This window comes from Saimiri boliviensis, chromosome 16 (assembly GCF_048565385.1).
Source record: "Saimiri boliviensis isolate mSaiBol1 chromosome 16, mSaiBol1.pri, whole genome shotgun sequence".
NCBI lineage: Eukaryota > Metazoa > Chordata > Mammalia > Primates > Cebidae > Saimiri > Saimiri boliviensis.
Genome location: NC_133464.1, coordinates 65,437,325 through 65,462,809, shown reverse-complemented (window position 1 = coordinate 65,462,809; position 25,485 = coordinate 65,437,325). Strand labels below are relative to the sequence as shown.

Here is a 25,485-nt window from a genome sequence, read left to right as displayed (position 1 = left end):
CGATACTTACTAAACGGTGACAATGTGACGAATAGTATGTGGTGATGTCCTTATCTTCACAATAACCCTGTGAGGGAAGCATCACTTTTTATTATTGCCATTCTTATTTTCCAGTTGAGAAAACTGAGCTTCAAAGATTCCCTGTAGCTGGGTGCAGTTGTGTGAGTCTGTAATTCCAGCTTCTTTGGAGGCTAAGGCAGGAGGATCTCTTGAGCCCAGGAGTTGGAGGGTGAAGTGAGCTACGATTGCACCACTGAACTTGAGCCTGGGTGACAGAGCAAGACACCATCTCAAAAAAAAAGAGGAAGAAGAGGAAGAAGAGGAAGAAGGAAAAGAAAGAAGGAAGGAAGGAAAGAAAGAAAGAGAGAGAAAAGAGAAGAAAAAAAGAAAAGAGTCTCACCTAGAAGGTGTTACCTGAGGCCTCGTAACTAATAAGTGCCTAGGCTAAAATTTAAATTTCTTCCAAGATTAGCCATTCCCTGAATGCCTTAAATGCCTTCCTGATTTCCCATTCCTACCCAAGCCACCTACTGCTCAATACTCTCACCAATGGCCAGGTACCACCTCCTCACCCCAACTGAAACTCTTAAAAAAGCAGAATTCACGCAAAAGAAACAAGGGAGTGGGGACACTCCCTCTGCCGGATGGTGACATGGTGCCTCTGGGATTTGCTATGAACACCATGGGAATCAATCAATACCTTTGTCCATAAAGACAAAGTTATAAAAAGTGGGCAAATCCTATACTTGTTTGAAGAAGCAAATTGGCTGTGATTTGCCAGCCTAAGAACCTACTTAACCTTTATAGTACAATTTATATTGGCAGATGCAATGCAAGTTCAAACCATTGACTTAGAAATAAACTTGTGCAATGCCCATATTTGGAGATTGTGCCTCCTTCACCTGTGTGTGCATGTATGCAACTGTGTGTACCTTGTTCTTGCACTATACTGCAAGTTCAGGAGGGACAGGGATCCCATGGTTTGTTGACTTGTTTTTTTTCCCTCCAGCACTAGAGCATCATTTTGGGCAGAGCTGAGCTTAATCTATGCTTTTCACTGATGAAGAAAGCAAGGGAACCTTCACTTGCTTCTGTCTGTAGAAATTTTTGCAGGACAGGATATTTGCAATCACCTGCAATTATTATTAACTGCTAGCTAACTGCAACAATTATTTTTCTTAGTGGCATAAATGCCTATGAGCTTTCAGTTTTTCCTGTTGAGAATGCACTGAGGCTTACTTTACATCCTCCCAGTTCCCTGAAAGAATCCAGAAAATGTTAAGAAAAGAAAACCACAGAAATAACATAGGTATTGTGCCCCGTGGACCAAGGCAATATTCAGTTTCAATCTGGTGGTTAGGAAAGAGGAAGGAACATCTTAGTCTGAAATCCTACCCACGAAAAGAGTCCAAAATAAAATCAAATAAAACATGTATTGTTTAGGCAAGTGTTATTGCCGGATGACATTTCAATTCAGTCTGCTCTGCTTAATGCCTTTGTTTCCTACTCTGGAGAACGAAAGCAGCCCTCTCATCCCACAGGTTCAGAAGAAAGCTCCCCTTTGCAGGCAGAGATGCCATTTTCAGCTTTGGAAGAGAAACAAATCGTGTTATTGTCAAGGCTGTTACTGAGAACATCATGCTCTCAGCCCTACTGGCTTGGCCATAGTCAAAAGAATCAAACAAAGCTGTCTGCCATGAATTTCATCATTCTGGCTTGCCCAGCTGGGATCTCCCCCCACCCCTACCCCAATTCCATTCTCAATTCAAATGCCCTAGAATTTGTTCCAGGAACAAGTTAAAATTCATTCTAATTTCAGACTTACCAATAATGCAAGTCTTTTCTCTCTCTCTCTCTCTCTCTCTCTCTCTCTCTCTCTCTCTCTCTCTCTCTCTTTTGTTAAGAAAAGAAATGTTAATTGCTGGAAGATCCTGGGCAGAGAGCTCTGGAGTCTAAAGCCCCCCATGGAAAAGAGGGAGATGGAATGATCAGTTTGCATGACTGAAGGATATACACGAAGTGTAGGCCACTGAGCAAATATCTAATTGCCTTTCAGGGCACAGAGGCCCTAAGGCCTCATGCTTGGCTCTGACACCTGTCACCACTCCTGAGTGGACCCAAGGGAGTTTGTCTGCTCAATAAAGGCATTAGGGTCCTACCTGTTAATCTCTTGCCTCAGGGCCTGTACATAGGTCCCTTATTCATTATACTGTCAACTCCTTCACCTTTGAGGTGGAATAGAAATGCTATAATTGTCCCGTGAGATTGGGAAAATACAAAGGATAATGTGTTCCCCCAAACAGTGTTATTTAACAGTTCATCAGATGGGGGAAAATGTACTGGAAGCTTTTCTTATGCTTGCTTTGAGCACGCATGCCTGTGTGTGTGCGTGCATGCGCGTGCACACTTCAGTATGGGGTGGGGAGAAGTCTTTTTTTTCCTTTTGGAGTTTGCTTTGTTATTAAATTTTTCTTTGAAAAATACCATTTGCTAGAACCTTCTTTCTGGACACCTCCAATAGGACATACTAGAGTAATACAGGGTAAGATCTACTGTTTAGAAAGCAACACCTTTGGAGACAGAAAAAGCAAGATTTGAATTCTTGCATACAGACTGATTTGAAGCAAGTGAGGTTATTGCCTCTAGTCCTCATTTCTAATCCACCTCTGGGAAATGAGTATTCTGCAATAAAGCCTATGGGACAGGGTGGCTGTGAGCATAAAATAAAGTGGAACATAAAAAGTGCACACCTGAAGAACCGTAGATGGGTAAGAACAGTGACAGCCAACATTTATTTAGCTTCTACATGCCAGGTACTGGCTTCAGTGCTTTACCCAGAAGATGCCATTGAACCCTCATCACTACCCTGAGAGGCAGATACTACAATTATTCCCATTCTATGGGAAAATGAGGCTTAAAAAGTCTCTGCCTGAGGAACACAGCTGGTTAAGAGGCAAAGGCAGGATTGGAACTCAGTCCCAGCTCTATTCACTGAATCCTCTACCAAGGTTGTAATCCAAGTCCCACAAGCCAGATCTGGCCTGTGGGTATGCGTACTGTGGCTTATAGTATTTATTTTTAAAAATCTAACTTAGTTGTCAATAGTTAAATATTGGGAGAGGTTTCACAGTTCTTAATTTTCAGCTTCTCTTTAAAAATCTGAAGCTCTGCACTTGAGTTGTCATGTGGCCATGACAGGCTGGAGCTTCCCAGTGGCTGTCAGGACAGCCAGGGGTGTGTCACAAACCTCCTGCTCCTCATCCTTGCACATTCAGGTACCTACCAGGCCCCTGGGAGCATCTGAAGGTTTGACCTCTCTCCCACTGCCTTTTACATCCATATTCCTCACTAAAGCCATAAAGTCGTTAGGTAACAATCCGGTATCTGTATGTGGTTCTTTTGTGGAGTAAAATGCCTGTGGTAACTCTCATCTCTGCTGAATTCTGCTCTTTCCTATCTGATGCAACTCCCAGTACAATGTCAATAACACATGGATAGTCTCCTGGATTCCTTGGGAGCCCTCCTGATGCATCCCTTCTGGGCCTGGAAAGGCCCAGAAGCATCCCCGACTCTGAGCATAGGTCATCACTTAGGTTTCTCTTTTTCCTCCCTTTGATCTCCCAAAAACACTATCTTAGCCCAGAGACTCCTCTGCCTTCCTGGATTATTGCAGTAGCCTTCCACCTGACCCCTAAACATACCCCCATCCATTCAAAACCTTCATATTCATCTTCAGCAAATCCTTCTTTTTTATTTCCATAAATTTTGGGGGAACAGGTGGTATTTGGCTACATGAGTAAGTTCTTTAGTGGTGATTTGTGAGATCTGGGTGCATCCATCACCCAAGAAGTATACACTGAACCCAATTTGTAGTATTTTATGGCTCACCCACCTCCCACCCTTTCCCCCTGAGTCCCCAAAGTCTATTGTGTTATTCTTATGCCTCTTCATCTTCATAGTTTAGCCCCCACTTATGAGTGAGAACATATGATGTTTGGTTTTCTATTCCTGAGTTACTTCACTTAGAATAATAGTCTCCAATCCCATCCAGGTTGCTGCAAATACCATTGATTCATTCATTTTTACAGCTATACAATTTGCTAGAACATTCTTTCTAGAAACCTCCAATACAAAATACTAGAGTCAATACAGGGTAAGAACTACTGTTTGGAAAGCAACACTTTTGGAGACAGAAATAACAAGATTTGAGTTCTTGCTCACACAGACTGATTTGAAGCAAGTGAGGTTATTGTCTCTAGACCCTTGTACTTAAAGAACTAAAAGTAGAACTACCATTTGATCCAGCAATCCCACTACCGGGTATCTACCCAGAGGAAAAGAAGTCCTTCATTAGACAAAAAAAAAATACTTGCACATGTATGTTTATAGCAGCACAATTCACCATGAAGCTTCCTGAAGTCAGGGATGCAAACGAGTAAAGAGGTCACTTTAGTGTAGTGTGCCAGAGGTATTGCAGAAGAAGAAAGGGGAGGATGCATGCATTTCCCAGGGCTGCTCTAACAAATTACCACCCACTAGGTGGCTTACAGCAACACAAATGTGCTCTCTTGCCATCCTGGAGAAGACAAGTCTGAAATCAAGGTGTCAGCCGGGCCATGCCCCCTCTGACGGCTCAAGGGAAGCATCCTTTTTTGCCAATCCCAGCTTCTGGTGCTCCTTGGTTCGGGGGCTTGCACAGCTCCAGTCTTTGTCTCCTTCTCCTCATGTCCTTTACCTCTTCTTTCTTTGTCTCTCCTCTGCATGCCTCTCATAAAGACACTCATCACTGTATTCAGGGCCCACCTGGATAATCCAGGATTATCTGCTCTCAAGATCCTTAACTTCATTACGTCTGCAAATATCCCTTTTTTCATCTCAGATAACATGCCCAGATTCTAGGAATCAGGTTGTAGATGTATCTTTGGTGATGGGGGATGGGGATCACCACTCAGTTCACTTCAGAGGGTTTATGACAGGGACAGCTAACCCCACAGTGGGGAATTGGGGGAAGTCTCCTTGAATAAATTAATATTTAAGCTGAATAAGTCAGGCAAGTGGCGAAAGAAGGGTGTGGAGGAGTGAAAGTGTTTCTGGAAATAACATGTGCAAAGATCCCAGTATAAAGTTAGCCACCTTGGATACCTGGAACTGAAAGAAACTAAATGTATCTGTAGAATACTTAGCAGTACGAGAAAGCAAGGGTAAAGGAGTAGCCAGAGAAGTAATGAGGGCCAAATCCAGATGAGCCTTGTAACCACAAAGTCAATCTGGCCGATTAAATGGGAAGGCATTGAAGGGCTTTCAGCAACTGAAGGACATTTCCAGATTTAGGAAGATTGCTATGTCTGGAGAGTGAGGAGTGGTTTGGAGCAGGCCAAGAGTAGAACCAAGGGTACTGGTTAGGAAATAGTAACACAATCCAGGCAGTGCATGACAAGTTAGGATGATGCTGAAGGGAAGGGAGAAAAGTCAATACATTTGAGAGGTGACTTTGGTGGTAAAATCAACAGAACTTAGTAACTGATGGGCTTTCAATATGGAAGTTAAGGACGAGGCACCGGCTTCTTGCTTCTGGTGTAGACAGAGCTGCCATCGTTGAGGTAGGAACTGAGAAGGAGCTGTAGTTTAGGTGGGCACTATATTGGATGAGTTTGAAGTGTCTGTAGAACAGCTGATTGGACTCCCTTGGTGGGCATTTGAATTTGGATTTCTGAAGCAGAGAACTCTGGGTTAGAAATACAGGCTTGGGACCCATCACCACATGGATGGTATGTTAAGTCATGAAATGAATGACCTCGCTCAGGAATAGGTGGCGTAAAAAAGGAACAGGGCCCAGGATAGAATGCCCAAGAGCACTGGTGCTTACGTGATGGACAGAGGACAAGGAGCTGTGGCAAATGGCAGAAGGCACAGAGGGCACCCACTTCCAGTATTCAGTCATGTGTGATTTCTTTACCATACAATTGGAAACTTGTTGTCAATTGTCCTATTCCATTTCCTCATTTTATATTTCACTGGACAATTCAAGCACAATATTGGTCTATGTTATGCTATCTTGATCACCATTTTATATACCTGGGAACTAAAGCAAGAGTTCAGAACGGGGGCCTCGTCTGTTAATAAGCACAATTGGCTAGGCATTAACTTTCTAGCGCCTGAGTTAGAAAACAGAAAAAGGGGACATTCCCCATCTTTTCTCATCCTGTCCCAAAACATCATCCAATGTCACCATCAATGAACATTCTGAAGAATTATCTTAAGTTATAGTTGAGTTTCTCTACATTTAGTGGTATCTTTCTTGCTTAAGGTGTTTCCTTCACTTCCTCTTCCCCTATGCTCCTTTTCAGCTAGTTTTTTGTTTGTTTGTTTTTAAGACAGAGTCTCGTTCTGTTGCCCAGGCTGGAGTGCAGTGGCGCGATCTTGGCTCAATGCAACCTCTGCCTCCCAGGTTCAAGTGATTCTCCCACTTCAGCCTCCCAAGTAGCTGAGATTACAGGCACCTGCCACCATGCCTGGCTAATTTTTGTATTTTTAGTAGAGACAGGGTTTCTTCATGTTGGCCAGGCTGGTCTTGAACTCCTGACCTCAAGTGATCTGCCTGCCTCAGCCTCCCAAAGTGCTGGGATTACAGGTGTGAGCCACCAGGCATGGCCTTTTCATCTAGTTAAATCCTATATAACAACATCATGGAATAGAATTTTCTGCAATGATGGAAACATTCATTATCTGTGTTATGTAATATGGTAACCACTTTCTGCAGGTTGCTAATCAGCACTCGAATATGGCTAGCGCAATTGAGAAACTGAACTTTTCATTTTATTTAAATTTAAATGCCAACATGGGGCTAGTGGCTACCATATTGGACAACGTAGATATTTAACTTTCCATGAACTCAAAATTCACTTCCTCAAGGAACGTTCCCTTAATGCCCCTGCCAAAATTAGGCCTCATCTGCCCACTCCATGCTATCTAGAATCTTGTACTTTCATAAAGTTAATGAGGATTATAATTTTGAAAAAGATGGTGTGTATTCACAAGTTTAATGTCCATTTGCCCTGATAGAACAAGCTCTAGGAGGGTAGAGATGATATTTATCTCAGTTACTACTATGTGTGATACTCATTGCTCAATAAATATTTATTGAAAGAATGAATGAGGCGAGACTGGACATGGTGATTCACGCCTGTAATTCCAGCACTTTGGGAGGCCGAGACAAGCAGATTGCCTGAGCTGAGGAGTTCGAGACCAGCCTTGACAACATGGTGAAACCCTGTCTTAACTAAACTTACAGAAATTAGCCCGGCATGGTGGCACATGCCTGTAGTCCCAGCTACTCAGGAGGCAGAGGCAGGAGAATCACTTGAACCTAGAAGGCAGAGGTTGCAGTGAGCTGAGATTGTGCCACTGCACTCTAGCCTGTGCAACAGAGTGAGACTCCATCTCAAAAAAAAAAAAAAGAATTAATTAATTAATTAATTAATGATCAAGTGATTCATTAAAATATTTTATAGGATTATATACCAAATATATGTTTATTAAATAGTTGGCCACAGATTGCAGTCAAATAATTCTGGGAGGCTAACAGCTCTAATCAAGAGAAATTGGGACTGACAGGGAAGTTATGTATTTGACATGTTCAGTTTTGGGTATGTGAAATTTGAGATGCCAGATTAACTGCACTAGGCCCTTTACCTTATTGTCAACTAAAATCCCAAAGGCTCTTCTAATTCATGATAACATCTCACAGCTGCTCTCTCTTGTACTATGTAGCTAAGAGAAAAACCATTCACCCTTCTCATTAACATTTCTCATTCTTCCCTGAATGTTGTATCATTGCTCAGTCTCTTGAAGATGCTCTAAATCCTGAGTTTATCAGTGTACTTATCTCCACTCCCAGCTTTGCATTGTGTTAGTGTTTATTTCCAGAGCTGTTAATCCTGTTAATGGTAAACATTGGCTATGTCAGAACATGCATATAGCACAGCACTGAAGGAAGACCTCCATATAGATACCAAAATGCACGAATCAGCAGCGCACATTGGATATGTCCTTTCACCCATTAAGTAACCCCTGCCTGAAATGGAACCTGAGTCAGGTTTGAGACACTCTGGCCTCATGGAGCACCTGGGAGCTCACTAGCCAGCTCCTTAACTCTCTTCTGCTCCAGCTCCTTCTTAGCAATGTTGCTTTCTTCTCCTAACAGATAAGTGGAAATTGGAGGGCCCTGTGGGCCTGGATGAATCCAACTCCCACACCCTGGGCAAGCAGAAGACCAGGGCCCTTTGCCCAAGTTTTCTTGCAAATTCATGAAGTGCAATTTCAGAAAGCAGCACTCTAAAGGCACTCAGTGTCAGAGCCAAGGTAAACAGCCCAAGGCACAGCTGCCGGTCCAACTGGGGTTAGGCAATACGAAAAGCCGGCGTGGGAAGCCAAGAGAAGCTGAGGAAGCCAAAGAGAAGGGAGGTCTGAAGGGGCAGTTGAGAGGGAGGCTTGGGCAGTTCTTGACTTCTTTTGCCATTGCAGTGGGCTCTGGAAGCCTTGAAAGGGACCGTAAAGACGAGAGCTGAGTAGGTGGCCACCAAAGGATGGATTTGATTCGGAATAGACAAAAGAGGAATAATCTTTACTTCAAAGTCATTCATCAAACATAGCAGGTGTGCTCTGTATAAGGCTAAAGACAATGGGCTCTAGCATGTATCCCAATGTCCCAGAGAGGACAGGCAGACTCCTCTCCGCAAACCCCAAGGCCTCAACTGAGCATCTCCCTATCTGGAAAGGAAAATTGGTACCACCAGCACACTGCCCTCCCTGTTCTGCCTCCCTGAATTCCTTCTCAGCTTCTAGAAAGGGCAAACAGTCCTTCCATCACCAAAAGGCCCCCAACCGCCATCCCTCCACTTCATAGAAAAGCCATCACACATTAACACTCCTCACTCTTCCCTGCATGTTACATCACTGCTGCCTTCTTTTAGTTTTTTCAAAAGCCTGAAACTACTAACAGACAGGAAATGGATAAATTTATGTTGGGTAATCCATAGCAATCTCATTTACTGTGAACAGGAGCCACAAACAGGACAGTGTGGTCATCTCTCAAGAGTGTTGGTGGCCGGTCAGGTGATTACCAGAAGAGATCAAAGCCAGGCAGAAGAGATGGCAAAGGTAACAACTGATGTAGTCAGTAGGCTCTGATTTGGTTGGAGCTGAGACAAGGGAGTGTCTGAAGTGAATGAATAGAACTGTGCCCAGCTCTGAGAATGCCGTGTCCTGGCCTGTGCTGTTGCCACATTTGTACACAATTCACGGAGTTGGTAGCTGAGTGGTCGGGGCCCATCCAGATCGCAGCAGCCTGTGCAGTTCCCCCAGGAGCCCGCTGGCCAGGTTTACTCTGCCTAGTTTCACCTCAAAGAAAAAACATCAATTTAACAAATAGGGCCCTTGAGACGTTGAAGCAATCAGGTTCTGCGGTCTATAAGAAGCTTCTGCAATGCCAACCTGCTAAATGGCACCAAATGCCCAAATGTTAGTAATGCACTATTATCAGTGACCTACTGCACGCCGAGTGCTTGTATATAAACTGGTTTGGTTGATCGTATTTCAAAATCTCTCTCCTCTCTCATTCTCACAGGCAACCGCTATCATTGGTCATGATTTCTGCCTTTATCTCTGACTGGATTTCTCTAACTCAACTATGCAAGGCCTGAATGAACTTGGGAATGTATAAATATGAGCAAGTCATTCCCCTTCTTAAGACTCTATGCATTGCCAGCTTCCTTTGGCTCATGTCTGCTCTCCTGGGCTCAACATTCGAGGCCCTCTGTTGCTGCTGCTGCCCACCTCCTGCCCCTCGGCCTCTCCTTTTGTGCCGACCCTGAGTAGGTGCACCCTTGTCTCTTTCCAAGGGAAACTCTCTTGCTTGTGACCACCGGGAAGTTAAGATTCTTCCTTTGGGATCACTGGCATCCTACATTCCTCCCTGAGACCTTTCCTGACTTCAACCATTTTAGTGAGTCTCCCGTACTCACAAGGCAAACTTGGCAGCTTGTCCTTCATCCAGTTGCACTCACTACCCTCCTCTGTAATCATTCATTTATTTCATTCTCAAAGAAGGTGATATCCTCAAGGGTGCCGGAAGTGGTTCTTGATTGAGGGAAGCTGGAACATTTTTGTTCTTTTAATTATAAATCACAGATATGCATATAGTACACAAATACAGTATATCGGTGGTATTAAAATGTCTTAGGTTGGAGAAGGGAAGATTATGAGAAAATGTCTACCAAGGCTCCCTAGAGGCCAATAATGAAAAAAAAAAAAACCTGAGAAATACTGAACCGGTTTGTTTGTACATCTTCCTCACCAACTGGACCGTGAGTCCTCTGTGAATCCCCAGAGCCAGTGGAGTGCCTAACACATGGAGTGCTTTTGAAGAAATGTTGGCTGTTGAAAGCTGAATGCATGCATGCATGAATGAATCCTCCCAGTACTCCCAAGGGGTGGCGTTGCTGCCCCATTGGGAAAGATAAGCGAACAGATGCTGAATGCCCCCTCCAACACCATCAAAGTCACAGAGTTAGTAAGTGCTACAGTAAAAATATTTTAAATTCAGAACTTCTAGACTCTAAATCCAATCCTTTCACAACTTACTTTGGTATATCGATAGAATTGACACAAAAATAGGATAATATATTTACCAATTTGTCTTTAACCTTCAAAAATGTTCTGGTTGGACTATCCTAAGCCAATCTACATATCCAAGAAGAACCTAACATCATGCCTATGGTCATGTAGACACCAGCAAAAATGCCTCAGCACCACAATGAGTTTTGGTGGGAATGGTGGCCTAATGAGGTGGAGCTGTAGCCACTCACTTAGCTTATAACTGAGCCTTGCAGTTAACCCAACTAAATTAAATTTTATAAAAATTCAGCCTTGAGCCTCTTCTATGTACACAGCTGAGCAGCAGAGGGCCACTTTGCCCTCAGGAGGTGGAGGTGGTAGACTAAGAAAAGAATATACACAATTATAATGCAGGATTCAACAAGATCACAGTCATGAGACATGAAATTCTAAGCCAGGAGATGAGACACAGTTGGGAGATAATGAGGGTGGGAATGTTCCTAATAAACGTACTCTCCCTGTTGAAAGCCAAGCAAAGTGACATCTGTAAAATTTATTGGAGGAGGAGGAACTGAGTAGCTCAAACCAGTGTTTTCTCCTTTCCAGGGTCAAGATGAGGTTTAAAAGCTGATATGTGAGTCTGTTTGTTTAATCAAACTTTCCTTATTTCCCATTCCTGAGCTTATGAGCAGAGGTGAAGGAGGGAGAAGAATCCCTGCTGAGCAGCAGTTCATCATCCTAGGACACCGCCTTTTGCTTTTAAGCATAAACACTTCATACAAAGAAAAAGCGCACTAATCATAAGTGACCAATTCAATGAATTCTCACTAAAAGAACAAACCCTCTAACCACCACCCAGATGCAGAAATAGAATAGTAGAGCATCCCCACAGCTCTCCTAGTCACTCCTTCAAATCTCTACCTTCAATCTCAAACCCTCACAGGTTACCATAGATTAGCTGAGCTTCGTTTCTAACTTTAAAGAAATAGAACTAGACACTCTGTGTCTGATCTCTTTTGCTCAGTAAATGTCTGTGAGATTCAAGACTTGCATGTAGTCATATTTTGTTCATTTTTGTTGCTGAAAGAATTTCATTGTATGGCTATACCACACTTATTTGTCCTTTCTACTGTTGAAACTTGGGCTATTTCTGCTTTTTTATTATTATGCATAGTGCTGCTATGAATGTTCTTCCTACGTGTCTTTTGATAAGCATGTGTACTCAAGTGTATCTAGGAGTGAAAGTGCTAGGTTGTGTGGCACATGTGTTTAGCTTTAGGAGATCTTGCTGCATAGATCTGACAAGTGGTTTTAACAACCATATACTAACACTGAATACTAACTGTGTATAAGAGTTCCAAATACTACAAATCCTTGCCAACACTTGGTATTGAATGTCTTTTTCATTTTAGCCATTCTGGTGACTGTGTTTTTGAAGGTCATGATTTTAATTGACATTTTTCTGATGAGTAATGAGGTTGGTAGCATCTTTTCATGTGGTTGTTGACCATTTAGTTTATCTTTTGTAAACCCTACAAGTGTTTTGCAAATTTTTCTCATGGGATGTCTATCCTTTTTGTAGGAGAGCTTCGTATATTTGAATACAAGATTTTTTTTCAGATATATGATTTGTAAATATCTTCTCCCAATCCATGGTTTTATTTTTCACTCTCTTAATGGTGCCTTCTGATAAACAGAGATTCTTAATTTTAATTCATCCTAATTTATTTTGTGCCTAATCAGCTTTATGTTTAGTATATTTTATGTACTATTTATGAAAGCTTTGTCTTTTCCACTATCGCAAAGACGTTCTGCGTTATAACACTGAGTCCAATCCAAGAGCATGATTTATAGTTCTACTTATTTAAGCCTTCTTTTTTACTTTAGGAGGTATAATTGACAAATAAAAGTTGTATATATTCAAGATGTTCAATGTGATGTTTTGACATATGTATACATTGTAAAATAATTGCCACAATCAGGCTAATTAACATATCCACTGCCTCATGCAGTTCTTTTTTTGTGTGTGTGATAGAAATACTTAAGATCTACTTAGGCCTTCTTTACTTTATCCCAGTGATGTTCTCTAGCTTTTAGTATATTTTGCACATCTTTTGTTGAATGTACATGAAACTTTGAGCAAACACCGAGTACCCATCTTTCAAAATTGCAAGAGATACAAAAAAGAAATTTTGAAATATGTGCTCTGACTTCAGAATGCTTTGGTACAATAGTAGAACTCAACTGCAGAAAAAATAAAATCCCGATATTAATGAAGTCATCATTGTGTGACGGTAGACAATGAGAAAAGAAAGAAGCAAGCAATTGAAGTGAGTTGAAATTGCTGACAGGGTTGTCTTGCAAAGGATCTTGAAGACTTGAGATGAGCTTGAGGGAGGAATAGAAGTTAGAGAGTAGAATGGAGGGAAGTATTCCAAGAAGGGAAACTGGAAGTAACTAAATTTTAAGATTAGAATGAACTCAATATGTTAAGGGATTAAGAAGACACTGGTTGACTAAAATGTATACTCTGATTCATGGGTTGGGGGAGATAAGATAATGTCTTATGCTTAGAGGCACATAAACAAAAGACGGAAGCGTTTCAGGTCCACCTTGGTGGTAAAGTTTGGTATCCTGGCCCGTGGGAGGTAATTCAGCAAGTATTTACCTATCATTGTTTGACACTAATTGGCAACCATATGGCTACCTTTAACAACTTCCAGATAGGAACTGATAAGGATTACACTCATTGAACCAGAGTACCTACCCAAGAAGGCCTCTAATCTGGAAATGAACTATGTCTCATAGACTGTATAATCCAGAAAGCCTTTTATAGTAAGCCAGCACTCAAGAACCAGCCCAAAGACTTAGATCCAGCACCTACCACCAAGTGCTTCTGAGAGGGCTACAGGTGTAAAAACCAAGTAGTGATAACTACTCAATGTCTTATCAGCAACAACTGGACTTCCTAGAAGCAAAGGAGCTGGAGGTTGGTCTTCAAATCTTAGCTCACTGATTAGGTTTTTGTTGCCCTATTTCCATTCCAACTGAGACATAGTCTTGCCAGTAGCAAAAAAGAAATCAGCAGTCCTGGTGCAGGTCTGAAACACATGGAGGCAGGTCGTCAGGCCTCCGAGGAGCTACTGGAATGAGTAAGGAGTGGAGTAGTCAGAATTAAGTTCGAATGATAAGATTCCTAATGGAACATGAGTATGCATTTTGCCAACATTTGGTCTAATTTTAGAACTCAATTGGAAACTTCTGAACGTCATGTTCCATTTGGCTCTAGCAAAAACACAGCTCTGCATTGCTTTGTGTTTATTTTATCCCTCAAGATCAGAGCATAATTTACTTGTAGCTAGATTTTTGTGTTGAGCACAAACCTCCATTTAGAAAAACAAGCTGATATATGTGGGGTTTTTTGTAGGTCCCTAGGGGGGAAAAAGATATACACAATGAAGAAAGGTTCCACTAGAAAAAACATGCATACCCAATATAGAAATTTTACGCAAACAGAAGCACCCAGAGGAGAAATATTTTATAAAGTCTGATGTATGATGAGTCCTCAAACTTGGCATAAAAGAGCAGAGATTAGATCCAGAAAATCTTTAGGACTCTCCTACTTAGACAGAACAACATCTCTAGCACCTCCTCCTTGTGAAAATGTCTTACCATATTTAAACAAATATTTTGAGAAGATACATTATAACTTCCCTTAGAACTATGTCCCCTAACACTTACAATAATGATGTTTCCCTATAGGTACCATTCCCATCTTTATCTCATATTTGATTTACTCTCAAATGAACATCTTGGTCTTTATTGGTACAAAAACAAATTCTCCCATAGCTAAAGTACACTGGGGCCTACAATAAGACAAAAACTGAAAATAACTGGGAATAAAATTGTATTTATTGGGACTCTTTCAAAATTCCAACTTAAAATAAGCAAAACAAGACAAAAAAGATGATTATTGACTCATGTAACTAAACGGTCTTCTCTACCACCTCCATTTGGAAAGACTCAGGTAAGGTCTCCAATTACCCCAGCTGAACCATGTGCCAAAGTGTGGTCCAATCACTGGCTGGCCTAGGTCACATGCCCACATGGCATGTGATCAAGGAATGTGGGTGTGTTTCCAGAAGAAAATGGTATTGTAGATGGCCATCTAGGGAAACTTGAAAGAAGCAAAAAGAAATGCTCTTACAAAACCTTTAAGCCAGTATGTTAGGATTTTAGAGAAAGTATTATTTCTTTGAAAAAGACAAGGCATCAGGAAAAGAGGATGTCATCATCATCAGTGGTGCACTAGCACTGATTATCCATGAGATTTGTCCTAGAATTCCATAGCCACTTCCACTGTGGACATTTTACGGGAACCAAGAAGGCAGCATACAATAATGACTAAGTATACAAACTTGGATTCTAATAGACTCAAGTTCATATCATTGCAGTGTCACTTGTTGGCTTTGGCATATGGGCAGGTTATTAACCCTCTTTAAACATCAGTCTTTTTATATCATCATCATCATCAAGAGTGCCTAGAAAATTCAAGGCTAGAGAGTTTGGGGATGGATGATAGTGATGATGTTCCATTCTACCATCTTTCTGGAAAAGAAACACCTCGTTATATCTCCTTTCCACTGATATGCAACCCTATCCCTTGCATTGGATATGTTTCAAACCTCCCTCTTCCACTTTCCATAATTTCTATTTTTATTAACTGAGGCATGAAATACTAATATATCTAGGTAGGAAAAGCAAGATGATGTTACCCTTGACACTTGATAGAGTCTTTCCAAAAAAGATTTCACAGGTAATTGAGGTCCAGAGAATTGCAGTCTTAGGAGGTGCTTATGCTATGAGCAACAAAAGATAACTCCTCAGAGGGATATTAAAACAGTTGACCAACTTCTGGAACCAATTGGCAAAGTAATGTATAACCCCACTAGACTATGTTACAAAGGATGCAACTGTGAGGACATATAGGAAAAATTGGAGTCTTCAAAAAATGTGCTCTGCCTCCTCATTAACTCTATTATATCTTACTTTTCATAAAACTTTCCAGTGAAGGCTCCAGAAAGCGGAGCATCTCCGTGAAGACTGATTTCTTCACTTCCACTGCAGCTGTCAGGAATCCTGCAGGCTGTCGATTTTGGATGCAGAATTTTTTCAGTTAAGAAAAAGAGCTGAGGACAGGAAAATAGATTACTCTTTGAGTTTGTCCTCGGTGCTGTAATAAATGTCTATGATACCAGTGATTCAGGGTTCAAAGTCATATGTTTTAATTGTGAAAGGCAGATACAATAACACCTTGTATTTATACAAGGGTCCTTGGAAAGTGCTACAAATAATGCCATTCTCTCTCCCCCAAGAATTCCTGATGGGAGCAACATATTTTCTTCACACCACTTTTATAGATTATATAGTCTGTCAGAAGTGTTGTAGAAATCAGAACCTGGGTTTTCTTTGGATTCAAAATGGAGTATTAGGTTTCCTTTCTACTAAAAAAATGTTTCGCAGCAAAAGTGGGCTTTTTATGCATGATGTTCAAGGTAATCGCCACGAGAAGCAAATCAGTTACGATGTCTTGCTTTTCAACACTGTAAAATCAACATTTTCCCATTTTCTTACTCACTCTTTACACCCATAACTGTAATGGTGGTTTAGTATTCTGTCGATATCAAAGTTATATGCTCAAAGTAAGCATTGTTCTGTGAAACGCACGTGTATCTTCAGTCACAATCCATTTCTTTCTGTGCATTGCAGTCTTCAGTGCATGGAAACCACATATTATGACCAACATTATCTTATCTTCAGATGAGAAATAAGCTAAGGCTCAGAGAAGCTAATGAAGTCAGTGATTTATAGAGTTACACAGGTAATTAGTGGCATTAAAGTGACAAGAAGTTTGTAGTTTCTAGGTTTTGTTGTTTTTGTTGTTGTTTTGAGATGGAGTTTCACCCGTGTTGCCGAAGCTGGAGAGCAGTGGTGCAATTTCAGCTCACTGCAACCTCCACCTCCCAGGTTCAAGCAATTATCCTGCCTCAGCCTCCCGAGTAGCTGGGATTACAGGCACACGCCACCATGCTCAGCTAATTTTTTTGTACTTTTAGTAGAAATGGGGTTTCACCATGTTAGCCAGACTGGTCTTGAACTCCTGACCTCAGGTGATCCACCTGCCGTGACTTCCCAAAGCGCTGGGATTACAGGCATGAGCCACTGCACCCAGCCAGTTTCCAGGTTTCATTGACTTTTTGTCTTTGTTTATGGCATTATTATACTGCTGGACTTCTCAGAGTGAAATAGCTGTGGAACAAATGAGTCCCTTGATGTCCAGTGACTTAACACAATAAATGTTTATTTATCACTCATGTGACAATACAATGTGGGTTTTCAGCAGGCAATGGCTCTCCTCCATGCAGTGTCTCAGGGACCTTCCAGTTGTGGCATCACCATCTGAAGGTAGTGGTTCCCAGCCAGGGGTGACTTTGCCTCCTGGGGAACATTTGGCAATGTCTGGAGGTATTTTGATTGTTGCTACTTAGGGAGATTCTCTTGGCATCTAGAGGGCAGAGATGCTGCTAAACGTCCTGGAGCACACAGAATGGCTCCCACGACAAAGTATATTTTGGCCCAAAATGTCAATGGTGCTAAGGTGGAGAAACGCTGCCCAAGGGACATGTTATCTTCTATATGTAGCCAGCTAAATGTCAGAGAGGGAACTGATAAGATTGAGCTACTTTGTAAATGTCCTGGCCTGGATCAATACTAGACATGAAACTCCTGCCCAAATGCAAGAGGGGTTGAGAAATTAGAACGAGGGGGCAGCTATTTCCAGCAACAACTCTTTTTAGAGAAGCAAGAACTTTTGGCGAACAGCTAGTCAGTCATCTTGTCACAGTGGCACTGGTAAAATTTGAACCATATATTTGCCTTCTTGCTCACGACATTGCTGAAGAATCAGTGGGGTTAATAAAACTGATAAGAAATAAATGCAGCCCTAACCTACTCCTTGGCTCCAGATTCTTCTGTATAGTGTCCTACTACACACACCATTGAGTCAACAACAACACAGCCTAATAGAACTTTTGATCTTCCCATCAAAATTCTACCCCTCTCATCTTTCCTATCTCAGCAAATGACAACACTAGTCTAGTCTCCCCACTAATTTCCTACACCCTCATTCAATTGTTTAGCAAGCCTTTCTAGCTCTACCTGCAACATCTGTCCCTGCAACTATGACCATAGACCACCAGTTCCGGCCTGAACTATTGCCATAACCTTCTAATTGGCCTCACTGCTACCTCTCTTCTCCTACTCGTCTATTCATCCATAGGAACCAGGGAGGTCTTTATAACTGTAAAGATTATTTCTTCATAGTTGGTGCCAGCTCACTCTATTGGGTGGATTGGCACATGCTTGAGTAAGATTATGTGAGACCCATTCACTTTGCCCTTTTTCCTCTAAGGATGGCAGACCCCCTCTATCATGCTTATAGATCCCTAGACCTACTTCTGGCACTTTTTTTGGTCATCTTTACATTCACCATGGTCACTTTCTGCATATCTTTCTGGGTACATGGTATGCATTGTGAAAGCAGAGAGTTAATTTGGTTAAACAGATAGGCTAATTTGTACAAGTCCATCATCCTCACCATAGTCTATGAAGCCCATCTCTTTCCAAACTCTTTTACTTTATGGCAGACACCCTGGAATGCTCTCTGTCCCTCTGCCTTACCAGCTTGTCTGGGTCTCCGGCCTCCACACTTGGTGTTGCTTTTTCCTTTGGAAAGGGATGCTCCTGTCCAGATGCCCACACAGCTGCCTCCTTCTCACTACTCCAGCCCTAGGTGGCAGCTCCTCGAAAGGGAGGACACTCCTGAAGATGCTGCCTTCACAAACTCCCAACCCAGCCCTGTTTCATGGTCTCCATGGCACTTACCACTCTCTGGAACCAAAGTGCATTATTTGTTTGTTAGTGCACTATTTCTTCCCCGACTAATGGAAGCTCCACAAGTGCGGGGTTTTGCTAGTCCTGTCCCTGGCTGTATCTCTGGCTCTAGAGGAGTGCCTGGCACATAGTCGCTGTCAGTATACAGTCAATACACAGTTGTTGAATCAATGAATAAACAAGAAAATGTCAGTGCCATAGAGAACAAAGATATAGTGAATATGAGGTTTTGCCCTAGCTCTGCAACAGATCTCCTGACATTCACAAATCGGTTACTTAGACCACACTCCATCCCTGCCCCCCAGCCACCAACCTGTTTTCTCATTCAGGAAAAGAGCTAACCACAGAGGCTTCCTAGAAATACACAGATAAATCCTGAGATTCTGCAGTGAATTCTCTCTAGAGCCAGCAGATGGCTGTCATTGCTGGGTCACTTCAGAAACTTTTGTGTTTTATGTGCCCACAAGTGACCTCTGACATGCTCTCCTAGGACCTGTACATGGAATTGCCATTGCTTGAGGGAGAACTGATGGCCTCATTTGGAAGAAAAGTTGTTTTGATCCTTCCTGCTCCACTCCCTACCTAACCTCTCATTCTCTTTTTCTCTGTCATATTTGGGCTGCCCTCTCATCTTCACTATCAGTCAAGATAATCTGTACTTTTGAAACTGTCATGATCTGAAAAACAGATCATGCTTTTGATGTGCCCATCCATCCATCTGCATTTTTTAAAGATGATAATTTCTCCATTCCTTCAATTAACAATTATTGATTGAGAGCTAAACTGGGCTTGCAAATGGATATAAGCAGAGGAAAATTCACCTTGAAGTTAACAAAGTCTAAGCTCCAGAGCCCATGGTCACATAAATTTTACAAACTTTGCAAAAGGGAAACATTTTAACCATAATCAGCCAAGGCTATCTCTTCCACTGTGACGTCCTCTCCACCACACTGGCAAGTCCCTTGCGTAGTGTTGCTTTGGAGACGCCACCAGAGCATTTTTGGAATTCTGCTGAGGCCAAGTTGAGTTGGAGATATGTTTAGTTTGGGCCTAAGGGATAAACAGTCTTTACATGGTTCACAGTCACCTCTGTATATAGTTAAGTCATTGCTGACATGGTGGTGTAGGAATTGCTTCTAAAAATACTCCTATAACTCATGTGTCAACTCAACCAGCATCACAATTTGGAGGCATATGGACAGAAGTCATATCATGATATAAATGTGTTGCTGTGCAGAATCTGGCCCTGAAAGTATATGGGAAATGGAGGATCAAGGTTCAAGATTGTGGAGGCAGATACTGGTCTGTGGGAATTTCTCCAGTCATCAAAATCACAAGCAGAGATATGAATTATTAGGAACATGTAGTCAAAAAAAAATTCTCTCTGTCTCTTTGGGACACAAAAATACAGTAGCACTAGCAATAGCAGATTGGCCTTGTGTCAGTCACATGTTTCTGTATTCAACCACTGAATTTAAAATGTAAAGTAATTTGTTTTGATCAGCCATGTTAGATGGGCTGATCAGAGAAGACTGAATTATCTTTTTATCATTTCTTCTTTAACATTGTCGTCCTATGAAGAGGCCATCAAAGAGTGCATAGCCAAAAATGTGTAACAAAAACAATAGAAGTATGTCATACAGAGGTATGCCAGGAAGTTAATAAAAATAGTATGCTGCATTTCTGGATTTTTGTGATGTTTTAGTATTTGTCAGCATTTTAAAATTTGTCATTTATTTTTATTTCTTTCCTGATTCTGAATAAACATTTGCTTTTCTTAAGCGAAGTCCCCACAGTTGGTCAGCTGCATGCCCCAGGAGACTAGGTTGGCTCCTGAATATATATAGATCCAAATGATGTGCTTCTGTTCAAAAAGAGCTTGAGATAGTCTAGGCGCCGTGGCTCCCGCCTGTAATCCCAGCACTTTGGGAGGTGAGGTGGGTGGATCATGAGGTTAGGAGTTCTAGACCAGCCTGATGAATATGATGAAACCCCATCTCTACTAAAAATACAAAAATTAGCTGGGCATGGTGGTATGTGCATGTAGTCCCAGTTGCTCAGGAGGCTGAGGCAGGAGAATTTCTTGAATCCAGGAGGTGGAGATTGCAGTGAGCAGAGCTCACACCACTGCACTCCAGCCTGGGTGACAGAGGGAGAATCTGTCTCATTCAAAAAAAAAAAAAAAAAAAAAAAAAGTTTGTGATAAACATTAAACAAGTCCCACATAGAAAAAGCATAGGAAAAAGCAAAGAAATGATCAGAGCACATTTGACTCTCCTATCTACCAAACCCCTATTCCCCTCATCCTTCCTAAAAAATTATCCAACAAATTGGACTTTTAACATTTATCCTCAAGAGGAAAATGAAGGGGCTAAATTATAATGCTGAAGTATAGGTCAAATCTGGCAACTCTCCTCTTCCCCTTTAGTCATGATGATAATGAGGAAGCCAGCAAGTGTGACCAGGCTGAGTGACTCTTGACCAAGGTATCTTCTCGGGGCACATGCTGACAGGTCCTAAGGGGGCTCCCGGCTGATCTCCCTGGGTCAGTCACTCTGAGGGCAGACGACAGCAGGTTGGAAGCTGGAAGACGCTGAGTAGAGTTGCGGCATGGCACGCATGGATCTCTCTAGAAGCAGGGTGTCCACGACCTTTCTTCCTTCCCTGCTCAGACCACAGTAATTACCCTCCTGGTTTCAATCACTCAGTGAGCCTTTAACTTGGGAAACTTGAGCTGCACATTGAGGGCCATGCTACCTACCCCACCCTTCAAGCTTCCACCGAGTTGTTTGCATACCATCAAATGGAGCCAGCTCCCAAAGGACCAGCGACGGTGGCTACCACCCCGGAAAATAAAATGAAGCCTGTCATAGTTTTCCGACAAAAAAACAACCAAAGATGTAAAAGAATCACAATCAGAATAGTATGAGAGCAGCCAGCAAATAACCATTCACTATGGAGTTGGCGACCTTTTCATTGAAGGCAACAGCTATGACTAAACAGCCTCTTATAGAGAGGGTGTTGCAACTGAAATTCTCTAGGCAGGCCTCATGACTTTTCAACCTTGGTCCAGGCTCCTCTGTACTTGCTGGGAGAGCAGGTTGCCTCTCATAACAAATTCTGGGAAATCCCTGCCCCAGGCCTGCCTCAGAACACAGGAACATGCTGCCAGCATTTTCCTTTATCATTTAAAGTTTATTGTGTGCTGGGCAAGGAGACGCTTGCAAGCAGGTTCTTGAACTGGGTGGGATGAAAGCTGTAGGGATCGCATGGCACCCTAGACCCACTGCCAAGGCCAAGGGGAGGGACAAAGGCCTAATTGCAGAAAGTGGCTGCAGCTGCTCTCCAAAGCTGTCATTTTTTACTTGCTGGAAACTTTAAAATAGCATTTGTTTCCTGTTTCAAACTTCTGGAGATGTACCATCCCAGTACCATGATTAAGGGCAATAGTGTCACAGGGAGGTGGGCTGGCTTCTGTGTTTTTTATGTGAGCTTTTCCATATTTAATACTATATTGCTTTATAAATGTCTTTTTGTCTGTAGATATCCTCTGATCCCTGCCTTGGGGCTCCCCCTACCCCCATCACTCCCCACTTTTGGCTTCCTATGTGAAATGAGAGACTTAAAGATCATCAAATTCATGCCGATGTTTAATTCAGACTCAATGTTTCTCTAAAGTCTAAAATCCTTTGAATCCTATGGGAGAGATGAAGGAAGTGAAACTGGATAGTATAAATAATTTGCAGTTAGAGCTGAGATTTATGAGGGGAATTGCCGCACAGAGCTTGGTTTTGAATGTCTCTTTGGACCCTGGGAGCCAAATTCTCCACTTGACTGCACGTATGTCTCCCACCCTTCTGCTGGCACCAGGAGACAGAGAGGTCTCCACCCTTCCAGGCTGGGAACATGTATGAGGGCCTGAAGAGCCTGGACCCTGGAGAGCTGGAGGAGGGTGGGGGTATTGCCGTATAAAGTACTTGGCATATGGCTCTTCATGGTGGCTAAAAAAGAGGTTTTGTGGCAGGAAGGAAGCAAAAGAAGACAGAGGAGAGAAGGAACCACAGATCTCAGAAACACACCATACTGGGCCTGGAGGAGTCCAGGGTAGGCCTCAGACCCTCACTTCTCGTCTGGCAACTCTCTTTGCCAAAAATGCAGACTTCAGAGTAGGGCCATTTTGGAGCCAAGTGTAAGAAACAGATGTCTATTTAGGTCAGGCCTTGCTAAAATTCATTTTGAGAAGTTCAAAGATTGAATGGAGCAAGATAAAACTGAAATTCTAGCATCCTTTTCTTCATACACTTCACCCTTTGTTTTATGAAGATACGGGACAAACTGAATTAATGCAACTGGCTAAAAAGAGCACCTGACATGCATGGATGCTATAGAAGCACTATTTGATTTCATGCTTTAACTATGAATGGTTATTGTTATTATTACTATTATTGTATCTTGATTCCGCTTTCAAAGAACTGATTTGAACATAATAGGTAGGTAAGGAAATGCAAGTCATATTCTGGCTTTTCTTAGTTCTTGCACATAAGTAGCCAAAACAATAAGCTAAATGAGACTGTGTTGCTGATATTAGACCCTTCAGGAACGTGGGAGGCCCACTGAAACAGGGACAAGCCTGGTTGGGTGATTGTGGGTGAGAGTTGCTGTTTGCCTAGACTCCCTGCCCCAGACACTCTAAGGCAGGCGTCCCCAAACTTTTTACACAGGGGGCCAGTTCACTGTCCCTCAGACCGTTGGAGGGCCACCACATACTGTGCTCCTCTCACTGACCACCAATGAAAGAGGTGCCCCTTCCTGAAGAGCGCCGGATAAATGGCCTCAGTGGGCCACATGCGGCCCCCGGGCCGTAGTTTGGGGACACCTGCTCTAAGGGCAAGAGGCAGAGAGATATGAGTCCCAGATCTGAACTCTGCACCCTTGAATTATCTAGCTGTAGAAATTACTGAGTACCTCTGAGCCACCATTTCCCCTTTTACAAATGGATATGATTAAACCACCATCTCCCAGGAAAGAGGAGACTGAGTGACCATATGATGATCCGCTGACTCTAACCTCTCACCTGATCAAATGGTATTCTAGCAACCCCAGTTTATGATGGAACAAAAAAGACTAGAAAAGGCAAAATCCACACCAAAGAATGGCATACAACCAATTTACTCACAGTTGACTTAAGCACAAATGTATTCACATAATCAGTTACAATTAATATCCACATCAAACTAGGGAGTACGTGATTCTGTTGTTTTTTCCAATTCCTTCTCAGTGAGGGATCTCAGGAGAGCTTTGTCTGTGTGTGCCTAACCCTACAGAAACACCTCTGTCCTGGCCCTTTCAGAGCCCTCTTTCTTCTACATTCATCACCTGGTTCTTTGGGGCCTCTGGGCCTTTCTATATCCCCCACTAGTATCTGGCCCATGATGGGCCATTTCAGACCACTTAGGACGAGTTTTCTATTGTGGCCGATTCTTAATGCTTGAAGTTCAGAGTTTAAGAATCATCCCATTATCTCTGACCATTGCTGGTCCAAAATCTATTTTCTCTCAGTCAAATGAGAAGAATCTCATAGGGTTGCTAAAAAAAATATATTTAATCCAGCTACCACAATGCCTGCCACCTACATAGTAAGCATTTTTTACGTTAGCAATCATCCTCCTCCTCCTTCTCATTGAGCTACTTGTTAAGGCAGTTCCCAAAGATGTCCTTCAAAACAACCTCCAGCAGTTTTTCTTTACATTAAGAGAAGATGGTTTTATGAATAATTCTGAATTTGGCAGGAAAAAGACAACTGTCAAGTAGAGGGTTACAAAGAAAACAAAGCAAAAAACCAATTCCTTGATGATGCAAAAGTCATCTACTTGTTGCCTACTTTTTCAGTTTCACTTGAAACTACATATTCAAGTATAGTTTTGTTGTTTGATTACTTAATGCTACATAGGTAGGTGCTTCTGGGGAGTTAATTTACCTTCAAAGGGCCATCCTAGCATCTTTATCCTAAATTTGTAAGGAACAGACATAATCTCATTTTAATACATTAACATTCTACTCCTCTTCAGAGTCACTTAAACGCTAAGTTTAGGGAGCACATGGTGACCCAGATTCAGTTCACACTAAGTAGAAACCAGAAGAAAGTGACAGGTTTTCTATGGATGCGGCACCCTCAGAGTTGGTTTGTAAACCAGCTACTGCTGGGATCGTGATGTTTGGGATCACATCCCAGACCGTCACATCCCAGACCAGAACACAACAACATCAAGAAGGGGGCAGCCTATTCAGTTGTGCTATAACCGACCTGGTATGAGGTGGTAGGGGTTGCTCCTGCAAAGGAGAACTGAAGTACCCTGCATGAATTAAGACCCTGTATTTAGCAGACAGGAGTACTTTATCCACCAGGAAGACAAGTACTGAGCACAAGTTTAGCAGACAGGAGTACTTCATCCACCAGGAAGAAAGGTATTAAGCACAAGAATGATTTCCCAGATTCTATCTCAGTCTGGTCAGCATCTCCCCTGAGATTTTGCAATTAGCTTTGTTTTTATTCTGTGATCACTGAGCAACCTTCTGACTCTTACTTCAGTCACTCTAGGCACTTGATGCCCAAAAGGGGTATCCTGGATTATAGAAATAAGCATCTCACTTACTGGGATGGTAGTGCCTCTCATTTCATAGGAATAAACTTGTTTTATTGCCTATAAATCAATTTTCTGTGAGTTTAGCATGATTCAGTCCCTCAAGGTCTGGTAAGCTCCAAGTTCACTTCAAAAATAGAGGGTTTCTATTAGAAAGTTGAGAACCAAACTTTAAATCAGCATTTCCTTTAACTCTCTTGTGCCTCAGTTTCCTTACCTATAAAAGCATAGGGAAATAAGAGTGTCTACTTTAAATGGTTGTTGTGAGGATTCATGA

The 25,485-nt window shown here is 42.1% G+C and overlaps 1 protein-coding gene across 6 annotated transcripts in view; it reads left to right on the top strand.

Moving 5' to 3' along the window:
* The window catches only part of LOC141581641 (uncharacterized), a 208,671-nt gene that overhangs the window by 123,509 nt on the left and 59,677 nt on the right, over positions 1-25,485 (top strand). The window contains exon 7 of one of the 6 annotated variants that reach the window (XM_074387751.1): positions 115-24,796. The exons of the other annotated variants lie outside the window; for them this stretch is intronic. Within the exon in view, the coding sequence (XP_074243852.1) occupies positions 115-147 (33 nt within the window). The 3' untranslated portion in view covers positions 148-24,796. Of the gene's footprint in view, positions 1-114; positions 24,797-25,485 lie in introns of those variants that run through there. 6 annotated transcript variants of the gene reach the window in all.